Source organism: Impatiens glandulifera, chromosome 9 (genome assembly GCF_907164915.1).
Source record: "Impatiens glandulifera chromosome 9, dImpGla2.1, whole genome shotgun sequence".
NCBI lineage: Eukaryota > Viridiplantae > Streptophyta > Magnoliopsida > Ericales > Balsaminaceae > Impatiens > Impatiens glandulifera.
This window is the reverse complement of record NC_061870.1, coordinates 31220325-31234514: the sequence shown is the minus strand read 5'-3', so window position 1 is coordinate 31234514 and position 14190 is coordinate 31220325. Positions and strand designations below refer to the sequence as shown.

Genomic DNA, 14190 nt, shown 5'->3' with positions numbered 1-14190 from the left:
AACTAACTAATATATATATATATATAATGATGTTGAGTAAATGGATACTTGGGTCGAATTTTGGGTTGACCCACCCATAAACTTAAAACGGTTAAAAATAAATTAAAAATATTATCCGTAATTTTTTTTCACGATTTTTTATATTATTAATCGTGCAAATGCACAGACTAAATGCTAGTATTTATATATGTTTTTTTTAATTTAACAAGTTAATTGATATTTTTAGTAAAAATTAAATTAGTGAATTTGAAATCTTATGCCCAATTAAGACTATATTAATTTTTTTTTTTAGTATTTCTTTTTAAAGATTGTGATTGTGAATTTGTTATGATAGTTGTAATAAAATATGATAACTTGTTTGATCCAATATTATTTGGTTGTGGGTATAGGATAATAATATATATAGGATTAAATTCAAGAATTCTTTGTTTAACCATCAATTCTCTTATTAATAAAACTATTTAAATCATATTAAAATTATAAAATTGTTTCAGTTTCATTTTTATTAAATTTAAATACTAAGAATAAAATATTGTCTTTGTAATTGAATCACAAATAATTCACTTTTATATTTACTAAGGTTTTGAATTTGTTTTATTTTTTAATTATATTGTATAATCTGTTCACCTAACCATAATAAATTGATGTGTGAAATTCTATTATTTTTTAATTATATTGTATAATCTATTGACCTAATCCTAATAAATTAATGTGTGAATTTTTTTATTCAAAAACAACATAATTAACTTCCCTTATTTTAATCTGAATTTATTTTTTAATTAAATTAACGAAGAGTGAAAGTAAAAAATAATTAATAATTTTTATATTTAATTTTTTATCTCTCTTTTTTTATATATCAATAACAAATATATATATAATTTTAAAATATATTAATATATATAATTTTAAAATATTTTTAAAACTAAAAATTTATATTTAAGTATATTTATATATATATATATATATTTGTTGAATATATAATATCTTAAGAATTTAAAAAAGTTAAATATGTTTTTTAATCTAATTATATATATAATTAAAATCTTTTAATAATTAAAAAAAAAGTTAAAAAGAGAATAACAGTTTATAATATGTATTTTTTAATTAAAATAATAAACAATTTAATAATAATAAAATAAAGAACGAAACACTTAATATTCCTCTTATTTTTAAAATAACATCTAAATTAAAAAAATGCTTCAAATGTTTGACTTTCATTATTTATATCATTCCTCCCTTCTATGTATTATGATACTTATTATTTAATCTTTCGTCAATATTTATAACAAATAGGTAGTACCCATTCACATTTAATAATATTGTGTGCATATCCAAGTCCATGGTCTTCAGCCCTAAGTTTAGTTTTTTTTTTTATAATTGTTTTGGGTAAAATTTAAAAAATGTTAATGAATCGAATGATTTTGAGGATGTAGATTTTTTTTTTTAAGTAAAAAAACTTATAGGTATTAATAATATATATATTTTTTAAATTAAACTTAAGAAAAAGTGAATAAAGTTTTGATTATGATATTTAAATCCATGGAATTTGACTAAATAAAATGACTTATTACACGTCAGCATGATGAGACAGATGGTGGGCACGTGGGAAATATGTGCGCCCCCTACGCGTACGCAAATTCAACGCGATCTGTTTGATTACATTATCAGACTCGTCTTCTCGAGTACAGCTGGCGGATGTTTATCACAAACCAAAATATAATACTTTTTTATTTTTTATTATTCAAGTATTAAAAAAAAAGAAATTGAACCAAAAACTATTTTGTTGAAAAAGCCACCGCTCCATTTGCATTAAAAAAATAGTATTTATTATTATTATCTTATTATTTTATTCAGTTGAAATGTAGATAATGTAATTATTTAAAAATGTGGAGTAATCATGTCTTTTTTTTCTTTTGAAATATTCATTTAGAGCTAGTTTGAATTCAGATTATTATTTAAAGTTAATAATTGATGATAATTTTAAAGAAATAGATTATTTTTTATAAAAAAAAATATATAATAATAAAAATAAAATTTATTTTTTACATAGAGAATATTTTAATATTTAATTAATAAATTAAGTAATATGATAAATGATAAAGAAAATAAAACATATATTTTATTGTGTGTCGTGCTGTGCTAGTTCTTGTTAATTAAAAAAAATGTAATATTTTTAAATAAACATAATGTTAAAAATGATTTCAAACAAAGTATTAAAAATATGATTTTTTTAATATATATTAATTAAAAAAGTAAAAGTATGAATGAATGGCTTTTTAGTAATATAAGTAAAGATGAAGCCCCAAGTTTGATCCATCATTGTATATATAATAATAGATGAAATAATGTTGACAGTCGTCATTTGTCTACGGATTTGAACAATTTAATTTCTCTCTCTAAAAAAACAACAATGGCTGGATACCCACACAATCAACCGGGCTACGGTTACGGACAGTCCCCGGCGGCTCAGCCTTACGGTTCATCTCCATACGGCGGTCATCCTCCTCCTTCCGGCGGTCAACAATCATACGCTCAATATGGCGCCGCTCCTCAATCCTCTTATGGCGCTCATCAGCAAGCATCTGCACCTTACGCTCCCCAATCCGGTTATAATAAGCCCCAAAAAGACAATTCATACGGCTACGGCGCCCCACCACCATCTTCTACCTATCCTCCTCAGCCGCAGGGATACGGAAGCGCCTTCGCTTCCTTAGTTCCGTCCACTTTCCCTCCAGGAACGGATCCGAACGTAATCATGTGTTTTCAGGCCGCCGATCAGGACGGAAGTGGATTGATTGACGATCATGAATTGCAGAGGGCTTTATCTTCTTATAATCAGAGCTTCAGCTTGCGCACCGTTCATCTTCTTATGTATCATTTCACTAATACCAATACCAGAAAGATTGGTGAGTTATTTGTGAATTCTTCTTCTGTTTGAAGATGATCAATAGGGTTATGTGAAAAAAACAGTAATTTAGTGAAAATTTACATCCTTTAATATATTTCTTTAGTTTGATTTGGGGTTGGGTAAAGGCTTGATATTTTTGTGTACAAACCCTTGGGTGGGAATTGGGATAGATGTTCTAATATTTTGTTGATTCTTTGAACAGGGCCAAAGGAATTCACATCATTGTTCTACAGCCTTCAGAATTGGAGGGTATGTACTATGTTGTATCAAGCAAGAATCACATATTATTGGTTTTCTTGGGTAATTTAATTGATTGGTTTGTTTGTTTGCATTTGTGATGATTGATTTGTTTAGGCAATATTCGAGAGGTTTGATGCTGATCGCAGTGGGAAGATCGACTCAAGAGAATTGAGAGATGCTCTACTTAGCCTTGGATTCTCAGTATCACCAACAGTGTTGGATTTGCTTGTTTCAAAATTCGATAAGACTGGTGGGAAAAGCAAGGCTGTTGAATATGATAACTTCATCGAGTGCTGCCTCACTGTTAAGGTATTGTTGTTTTGGATTTGTTGAATATGATGATAACTTGATAATCTGTTGAACATATTGATTGATTAATATGTTATATTACAGGGATTGACTGAGAAATTCAAGGAGAGGGACACTTCATACTCAGGATCAGCTACTTTCACATATGAAGCCTTCATGTTGACTGTTCTTCCCTTCCTCATTGCATAGAAGAAAGAAACCTTGAAACTTTGAATTAGCAGTTAAAATACTTTGAACTTTGGTGCATTTGCATTATGTATGTTTTTTTTTTGGTTTACTGGTTGTATTTTCTTTTTGATTCTGTGGAATTGTTTCATAACTACAATATGTTGTATTATTAGTTTTCTTAATGAAGTTGAGATAAAACACCATTTTGAGCATTCAATTTGCCACCCAGTATTGCTAATTGTTGGCTAAGGCATCTATCTGGGTTTTCCAAAGAATCCATTATTTTGAGGCTAGTTGAATATTCTTATATTGCGTATAACTTACAAGTTAAATATTCTAAAGAATGTGATAGGATACAAGAATCAAACTGACATTTTTTATCTTAACAAATAAATGGGATTTTGTCTTCCATTTATAACTTAATAGGCCTGGGTATAATTGTATTAGAGAAAAAATATTTTGATTTTGGGTATTAGGGTCCAATACATTTAATTAAGTTTTAAATGCGTCTTTCTATTTATTTTTGTTTAAAATAGTTACTTTTTAAGGAATGCAAAATTAATAATCTTACTTCAAGTATTTGAACCTTTTGATAATTAATTTAAAATTATTTATCGCCTAAAATTTCAACTAAGTTGTGTTTATTAGATTTGGATTAGAACTTAATTATGACTAATAAACTCATTTCGTTTTAAGTTAAATTACATTCATTCTTACTCACAATTCACTATCACTAAGAGAATATCACTAAGAGAATGACCACCATTTTCGTATAAGTCTGGTCTAGTCGGTCGATTCAAGATTCAAGTATATTATGAGCTTTGTATTACGATGTCATATTTTATATTTCGTAAATTTTATAATATTATTTATATTTTAACTACATGAAGTCATGACTATCAGACATTTTCCTCTCATTCAACGTCAATATTCTTTATTGCTTATAGTTGATTTTGAGGGCACAATACAAATACATAGTATATAAATATAGAGGAGACAAATGAGTAACTAACTCGTCGCCACTTTAGTCTGTGACGTCGTTATCTGGAAATGAAACAGAGTAAATGCGTCGTCGTTTAAGAATTGATTTAAAAAATCATCTAAAAAAGAATATGAAAGTTTTGCCCGTAATAGGAATTAAAAAAATATAAAAAATTAATATATCACATATTCAAATAATTTGTGTCGGTTTTCAATACAAATTAACGATTTTATAATATTTTAAATAATTTTAGATATTTAGGGTGTAAATTCAATCAAAACTAAATGTATAAAAAAATTAATTTAAGTAAAAATAAATATATAATGAATAATTTTAAACAAAAAAAAATATATAAGGAATAATTTAAAACAAAATTATAAAGATATATTTCAAACTTAATTAAATGTAATAGATCTTCTTCTAATATAATATTGTGTTTTTAGAAAATTTTGAGATATATAATGTTGTAACATTAAAAATATATATAAAAAAAAGTAAAAAACATATAAGTAAATTAAAAAAAGAAAAAGAATTCTAAGGTGTTGTGGGTAGCTAGCTCTTGGAAGGGGGAAACCCGTGGCCTAATTCGGCTCATCAAGCATATAATAAATGTAAAAAATGGTAATCAATTAAATTAAACATATGCATTATTGGTGGTGCTATAGTGTTATTATTATTCTGCATTATTATTGCATTTCCATCGCTTTCAATTTCTTTTGTCGTTTTATTATATTTTGATTATTGGGGACTGTACATTGTATGAACTTATTTATATTTTATTGAGTGTGAATAAGAATTTAATAGTTGAACTATTGGAGTGGAATATTAGAAGTAAGAACTAATCAAATGCCTCGAAATCACAACATATTATTAAATAAAGAAAAATAAAAAATATTTGCTGATTTGGAGTTCCATGTTAGAAACATTAATGTAGCCAAATTCCAAATCTTAATAAGTAAGATTTGTCTACATTAAAACGACAATTAATAATTTACAATTATTTGACCTAATTGAACTGTGAGCAAACCGAGTCAATCCATTAATTTGAATAATATAAACTAAATTTTTAATTATAATTTTTTTAACACTATTCTTAGCTATGTTGATAATTAGTAATCAAAAGTCAATACCTATCTTTATTCTTAATATCCAGTAAAGTCATTTTATCTTGACGAAATATATTCAAATGTACTTTTTTTTACCTGCAAGTTTACTTTTTATTATTCAGTTTTATTTAGTAATTCAAGTAATCCTTTGTACCTGACTTTTTTATATGCTAAAACATTTTATTTTAAAAAAAAATATATATGAAGATAATTAATGCAACATAAAATAGTCAATAACATAGTTTTTTTTTTTTTTTTTTGCTTATTATAAGTTAAGCAACAACTTCAATATGTTAATACAATTAATAAAGTATTTTTTTTTCTTTTTTAATACATTATCATTCAAATGAATCTTACATATAATAATTGGCCCCTATAATAATTTAAAGATTATTTTAATTAAAAAATTTGAGAGCTAAAATATATATTTGTTTAATTAATCATAACCCTAATCCAAGCAAAATAGGTTACTCAAATAACTAATTCGGATCGGACTTGGTTCTGTTTGGATTTCAGACTAATACTAGATCCTAAATTGGAAGAACTCACAAGTTCTAACACATTTGTCAAGTATTGTATTCAACTTTTATTTATTAACATGTTTTACAAATTCAAGATTTCAATATATTCTACTCCATTATATTGAAATGGATAGAAAAAAAAAAGATTAAACCTAGACCGGGTAAAGGCTAACATTTCTTCAGTTTCAAGGTAACGCAAAAAGTCGACATTATATTAGTCATTCCTCATTCCGGCTCACAAAACATGGATATATACAAGAGAAAACATTATGAGCCAAAAAGAAGAAGAAAAAAAAAAGACTAATAAGTCCTAAGAGCTTCTTTTTCAAATCCAGTAAGAAACATTATATATTCAACAGTATAGAAAGGTAGTTGGAAATGTGTTGTGAATTAGACCACTTTACCTTCTGGGCAAAACATCCACGGTCACATTCTTCACATATTATTATTACTATTCCTTAACTGCTGGAGTGAGCTCAATTTGTAATCACTCAATCCCAGAATTCAAAAAATGAATGCTGCTGCAAATACATCAACAAAATAGACAGCCATTAGCTACTCTGTTTGGCAACGAGTAATTAAAAAAGATTCACTTTTAATCCAATCTAGGCATGAACTAAATAAAGATTGAGTAAGATGATGAAGAAGAAGAAGAAGAAAAACCTTAGATCGATCTGTAAGTACTGTATTTGCCTCTCCAATCAACTTAAAAAGTCTGTCAGCATCTTTGTATACTTTATCAGCAATTTCCTTCCAATCTTGCATGTCTTCTCCATTTTCATTTCTTGCTAAGATTTGACCAGCCTGCAAGAACTTATATAAGGATGATTCACCAATGATATTTAAATGTACTTCCTTCACAAGTTATATATGCAAGAGCGAAAACCTTGTCTGGGTGATGTCTCAATGCCAATTTCCTGTATGCTTTTCTTATTTCACTTTTATCAGTTGAATTCATAAGCCCCCTGCAAAGAACTTAGTCAAACTCCCGAGCCTCAAAAACATAAATTGCTATAATTTAGAAAGTCGAACAAAGATCATAACTATTTATTTTATTCCTGATCAATTAAAGAGCTTCTTTTCTTAACATTTTAATACAAACCTTAACATTTCGGAAGAAAAAGGGTATAAACAATTGTCTAACAAAAAAAAAGATACAAAAATCAAGTTCAGCTTGAAAATTTGGGACCATACGGAAATTGCAAGTATTAAAAAAACACTTACAAAATGAGGTGGTGCTTCAAGGAGGGTGTTCTTTTAGCCTTTTCTTGCACTACAAAAAGTCGTCCACGAACTTCACTTAGTGCTCCTAGATCGTGGTCCATGGCCCGATCAAATAGACTATATATTTGGACATTGCCATTTAATTTCTTTTCCAGAATGGATACAAGTGTCTGCAAGTCAGTAGTGGCTTGACCATAATCTCCAATCCTCTCATGCAAGGCGGCCCTTCTAGAAAGTGGCTGTGTAACATCACCGAAAGGGAAAAATATAAAGATTACAGACAGGGCCAACCTCCACATAATAAATGTTACAGTGATGTTGGTAAGCTATACCAAGACAATATATCTGTCTAGCCTAATGGAGTTTCAATAGTTAGGTTTAAAGATAAAAACCTTTATGTAATTTTCATCAAGGGCAATTGCTAAGCTGCAGTCAGCAATAGCATCTGCAATTTGGTTTAGCGCATTATATGCAGCAGACCGGTTGCAGAAACAGATAGCTGCAAATGGACGAGACTGTATGCCGTTCACTATGGAATTGGTATAATGCTCTACTGCATCTTCATATCTCCCTGAATTAAATGCTTCATTCCCAGCTTCCTGCAAAAGACGAGTTAGGATATATTCTGCATTAACATCATCAATACAACCAAAACCATCTATCTAAAGGCAAGAGAAATGCAATGAGCTAGTTCTCATGTTCATTAGCATGAAAAATGAGAGAACATAATTAACTCTTTTTAATTCATATATCTTACTGAGCGAGAAATAAGGTTATACCTTTAATCCTAGGTCTGATTTGGTTTATTTTGTTTTTTAGCTGGTAATCTATACCGATTGATGTTGTTTTAATAATACAGCAGTATTGAACAAAAAAATAAATCCATACATATATATCCAAATTTACTCTTTCTGATCCATATTGTAAACTAAAACACTGGATTTGCTAATCCAGTGAGTAAACAAACATGTTCAATAAACTCTGTGGAAATGATTTCTCCCTACCAGTTTATTCAACACTTCTAGTTTTTCTCGTCCAAAAGAATATACATTTTTTATTTTTAATTATCATCTCAACCTTTGGCTAAAAATTTGATAACAAACAGACACAATACAACTGGTTATATTCATAGATGCTATTGTTGGTATTAATTATTATTGATTGTATTATTAGGGTTGGATTTTTTAGCCCATGTTGTATCCTATGGGTATCAGTAATGAGATAATAAACTTTTACCCTGAAGTCAATAGCTATAATGATACTCAATAGTAATGCAAACAACCAAGTTATCTAGTCTTCAGAAGCTGTTTTAAGTTTCCATCATTCATATACATGAGGAAATTTTCAAATACAGATATCTAAAATTGGTCCCAACCTCCAAGTAAGAAAAATGTAAACTTAGCATAACATTTAAAAATGTAAACTTGCATCAGTACCTTACTATCCAGGACACCTCGCAGAGTGAGAACTGAAGGAATTGAAAACTTCATATTGTTGCTTCTATACCTGATAAACAGCATAGTTTAGAATAATGAGTGAAACTGATATAAAAAAGAGTGTTTCATGCATTACATGTCTCCTGCAGATCTCATTTTCTCCAGCTGCTCCAACACATCTATAGCCAATTCAAGCCTCCCCATATGGAAATGGCACTTGAAAGTTAGAAGTGACCTCCAAAATTCCACGGACAAGTTTCTGGACACATCTTGGCTGCCTTTTAGGGGGAAATTCACCACAGCAAAATCAAGAGTCTGCTCGCATAGTTGGATCACATCTTCATACCTCCGCAGCTAGTACATGTTACCAAATATTAAAGGCAATTGGAAGGACATCATTTCAATCATATACATCATATTTAATCGTGTACGGTGTTTTGTAAAATTCAAGCTTGTTATGCTACACTCTTCATCCCAATTATGTTCGCACTTCAATCTTAAAGGCTGTCCCAGTTTTGACTAAGCACTGAGGTGAACATCATCAATTTTTAACCGTGTAGTTACTTTACAACCCATTTTAGAATTTACCAAAATCCCTTATAAAACAAAAAAATAACTTCCATGAACTCCAAGCACCTTTTCTTCCTTCACCAAAAGAAAGATGTGCCACTTATGTATTTTTTGAATCATACTGAAGAGCAATTTGATACATAAAGCATCTTCCCTACTTAAGTGCAGAACATAAAAGCCACATAAAATGGGAGTATATAAAATCAGTTAACAAAGCACCCACCATAAATAAAGCCTCCCCTTTCATTTCAAGCAACCTCTCAGAATGAAAACAAATTGATAAGGCCTCCGAAATTATTGACAAAGCACTTGTTGCAGCACTAGGAGACATCTGTTGAAAAAGTCCATTACATGAATCCAGATATTCGGCAACTTTCTGCAGTCAAAACCTCATTCTGTTAAGAATATAAGTATCATACTGAAATACCAATAGATAAAGATTATGAATAGATAATTTAATAAGTTGGATGAACAATGCAAAATCTGAATTCATGTACAAAGGTGGATTCTAAATGGTTATGTGAGTTTTATTTCAAATACTAGTCATTTTGTTAAAATAAATATACACAGCATACTAAAATACTATATAGGCTAATAAAATAATTAATCATGGTCTCAAGCTAGCATAGTTATGCCAAATAGTACCTACAGTTAATTAATAAAGCATCCTCAGCTCTATGGGAGAGGATAATTCGGGCACACTCGAAAACCACCCAATCTTAATTATGAAGTTGTTGCAACCTAGTTGGTTAAAGTAAGAAGACTCGTTTACCTCAATGTAGAGTGCAAAAACTCATGTCCGTAAGCCATGGGTTCGAGTCTTCATACTCGGACCATTTAAAAAAAGTTGGTTACAGTGACCTTTAAACAGTGATCTAGGGTTCAAACTTATTTTTGCAAAAAATAAAGAACTAGTATTTGTACCCAGAACTGTCCACCACTCCGCAACATATAATACAGAAAGATGTTCCCAGAAAACATTAAATTGTAGTTTAAAATCTCAACAAGTCATGCACCCTCCCTCGTGGACAAATTTTAAATGTGTGCCCAATCAATATTTCTGGCAATAGATTTTAACAGTTCTTCTCTTAGCACCATAAATATGGAAGTTGCCAACTGAATTAGCTAAACAACTCAAAGGTTTATAGTTTGTGATGTTTCATTCTATAAGACACCATGGAGGCAGAAAAATCATCCAATTCAAATTGTACAGAATTTTTCATGCAAAGTTACTACATTTTGCACAAAATTCTCAACAGGAAAATAATTTGGAAGGCATTAGCAGGTCATGTATCTTTTAGATTTTGCAAGGAAAATACCACTAGGTAATCATTTTAATGTAATAAATGATCAAAGTGTAAACACACAGTAAAGAAAAAAATATGCTCGTACCTCCGCCTTCTTTATACCATTAGCAGCTTCCATTGAAAGTTTTTGATCCAAGTACACAGCATTACCTGATTCCATACAAGTCCTGAATGTTGAAAGAGCATCTTCAACTTCACCCAGTGAAAGATGGCATCTGTCCAAGGAGAAAGGACATAAAATCATGGCAACATTAACAATAAATTAGTACAGGATGAAAAACAAAGAATGTCAAAATATCAAAGTTTTACGTGTGTCATCTAGCCAAGACTAATAATATACATGTACAAAATCAAGATATTCAATTAGTTACATAGCATTACAGGTTTAGTGCAGCAGAAAAAGTAAGACAGTCAGAAAAAAATACTTCTTAGAATTGTTATCATCTTTTAAACTAGTAGTGAATATAATTTAGCTTAGTGGGAGAGCGCAATAACTCATGTTCATAAGGTCATGGGTTCGAGTCTTCAAACCTGGGCCATTTAAAAAATAAAAAACTAGTAGTGAAAATATCATATTAGATAATATGTAACTGATTCATCACTAAAAAGTTAAACAATTAACATCATACTACTGAGACTAAAATTTACTTGATTAAACTGCCTGAAAATTTTCAATATACATACATGCATAAAATAGATACATGGTGGGTTGCTTTATCCACAAGAAAAAGAGTACTCCCGATCTTGTAGTAAATACATTAATAAAGACATTGTAGCAGAGATAAATTCTTCACTAAACAATAACAAAGGCAGTCAGTTCTAGATAAATAATTTACAGCAAGAACCTTACTTTGCAGCTCTAATTTGAACTTTAAGAAAGCTAGGATCCAATGAAGCAGCAGTCTTACAGTCTTCTAAAGCTTCCCTTATTCTGTTACTAGCCATCCTCACTGCAGCACGATTGCTGTAGCAGAGAACAAGAGGCTTCAGGTAGCATCCTGTCCTCTCATCAATAGGAATAGAGTTAATACCCTCTGTATAGAATTCCTCAGCTTTACAAAGTTTTTTATCTGCATAAGCTTGGTTACCCCTGTCACCATCATTTAAAAGTTAAATGCAGGCGTAAAGAACTAACTAGAAATGTTAATTATGTAATACCAGATTCTCCATTTAGCACAAGCTTCTAAAATCACATCACTTTTTCTCTGCTGCACAGGATCATCCTTTCTCATAGTACAGTTTATACTATCCTGTTGAGGGGTTTCAAGTTCTGGTTTCGAAATGCAACACCGTGCAGAAATGAAAGTCCTCTCTCCAACACCTTGTGCACTATAAGCAGAAGAAGCCCGCTCCTTAAACCCGCTCTCTTCTTTCTTCTCGCTTGAACTCACACCAGTATATTTATGATCATAATGATTTCTGAAACGTCTGTCGTTATTACCACTATTGGTGTTAGCTTCTTTACCGGATACCGACTCTTCGCTTTTCGAACCCTTCCTTATCCATTGCTGCTTGCTAGTGCCAGTGCCAGTGCCAGTTTGTCCTTTGGTATCCGAAACGTTATTCTGTGGTTTCGTTTCATATCGTTTTCCCCGTCTCGGATATCTTCTCCTGGAATAATCTTCACCATTAAATTGACGAGAGGGAGAGGGAGAGGGAGAGGGAGATGGAGAAGTCTTCGTGCTTGTATCTTCTGGAGCAGGTGTTGTTTCCTCCGACTTCGTCTGCTGCTGCTGCTGCTGCGAAACAACAGGTCTCCACACCTTGGTGATCTTCTGTCCATACCGACCTGAAGAAGCCGGCACATAACTTGCTCTCCCATTCATTATAACGATAAAGGAAATAAACACTTATCTCACCACCGACATCGCGATCTCCGATGGTTTCCGATGGCAAGCAAGCAGACCGCAAATGCGTTGAGTTGACAATCTAGGTTAGCTAGCAGATGAGCTTTCGCTTTCTCATTTGACGCATAGAGAGTATCTATCTATCAATCTATCAATCTATCAATCTGTATGATCGAATATGAAAGATTATAATCAGAAATGAGATTACTCTGGAAGGATATCGGATGATGATGATGATGATCGTAAATTGATAGTAAGAAAAGTAGTCGGATTATCGGGAGTATGATTCTACAGAGACAAGCTTGGCTTTTTTGGGAAGGCAAAGGCGCAGAGAAGAGGAGACTGGTGAGAGACTTTATTTACTACGCTCTGTCTAAAATTTAATTCTTTCTTGCCTTGGGTATTTTAAACGTCAACATTATTCAAATCTATTTTTTTTGGTGTAAATGGATTTTAAATTGTTCTTCAAGAAAACTATTTAATTTTTTTTATTAATTTTTATATTATTAAAATTAATCATTATAAAACAAAACCCTATTTTCAATAGTGTAATCCATTTATTATTATTTTTATTATTTATTTTATATATTTTTAATTATTTTTTTAGAGGTAACGTGACCCACACGGTTATGACATATACTTCAACTAAAGGGGTTATAAGTAGATATTGTCGTTAGTTGAACTATTTTAGTGGTTTAATTTATTTTAAATTTTATATAAAATTATAAAAAAAAAATTAAATTGGATTTTGACTAAATTTGGATTTGAAAAAAATAATGATAGATTATGATTTTGAGTATATAATTTTTTTTTTTGATAAAATAATTTAAAAAAATATTGATAAATATGATAAATAAGAAATAATAATTTAAAATATAGTGTATTTTAGTATTTTCGTTAATAAATTGAATGATACGACAAATTTAAATTATTATGAATATTAATAAATAAGCATGGAAAAAGTAAAAAATAGAGAAAATATAAATTTTATATATTTTTAGTCAATCATATTACATCATCAAATTGTGTCACTTGTATTTCTTCTTTCAAATTTTCTCTCATCATATCACCTTTCTCTAAAAAAAAATATATTCTTACAACAAATCACAATTAAATACTTCTAGAGTTAGTTTGAATTTTATTTTAATTTTTTTTCATATAACTATTATTTTAATTATTAAATTATTTTATTTATTAATTAAAATAATTGTATTTCATTTTTATTAAATTTAAAATATAAAAATATATTTTAATAATTTATCTTAAATGAATATTAAATAGCTCATTTTCCAATTAAAAATAATTTAAAAAAAAAAGTTCAATAAAATCCAAAATCAAATGTCATACTATAAAACAAAAACGAACTTAAATTAGAGTATAGACAATGACCTTATGTTGTCCAAATTTTAGTTTTTAAAAAAAAATATTGTTTATTTTATCTCTCATGGCTCATTTGTAAATTATTTCTCAAATTTCTTTCTCAGAAGCTCATTTTCAAATAATTTTTTAATTGAACTTGTTTAAGATAAAAAAGATTATAAATTTCTTAAAGAAATACATTTTTGTATTCTT

At 29.5% G+C, this 14190-nt stretch overlaps 2 protein-coding genes across 3 annotated transcripts; one reads left to right on the top strand and one right to left on the bottom strand.

The window, feature by feature from the left end:
- Window positions 1-2361: 2361 nt before the first annotated feature.
- Window positions 2362-3828, top strand: LOC124914605 (calcium-binding protein CBP-like). The gene is made up of 4 exons (XM_047455193.1): window positions 2362-2906; window positions 3111-3157; window positions 3263-3457; window positions 3542-3828. The coding sequence occupies exons 1-4, from the start codon at window positions 2411-2413 to the stop codon at window positions 3644-3646; spliced, it is 843 nt and encodes a 280-aa protein (XP_047311149.1). The 5' UTR covers window positions 2362-2410; the 3' UTR covers window positions 3647-3828.
- A 2617-nt stretch (window positions 3829-6445) lies between these two features.
- On the bottom strand, window positions 6446-12974 carry LOC124913690 (dnaJ homolog subfamily C member 7-like). 2 transcript variants are annotated; one of them, XM_047454103.1, is made up of 11 exons: window positions 11930-12974; window positions 11622-11861; window positions 10857-10986; window positions 9688-9840; window positions 9031-9248; window positions 8895-8964; window positions 7851-8057; window positions 7459-7697; window positions 7121-7199; window positions 6898-7038; window positions 6446-6755 (listed from the first exon to the last, which is right to left on the bottom strand). In XM_047454103.1, the coding sequence occupies exons 1-11, from the start codon at window positions 12595-12597 to the stop codon at window positions 6726-6728; spliced, it is 2175 nt and encodes a 724-aa protein (XP_047310059.1). In that variant the 5' UTR covers window positions 12598-12974; the 3' UTR covers window positions 6446-6725. The 2 variants fall into 2 exon arrangements, with proteins under 2 accessions (XP_047310059.1, XP_047310060.1); XM_047454104.1 differs by having other exon boundaries at window positions 6446-6752.
- Window positions 12975-14190: the final 1216 nt, after the last annotated feature.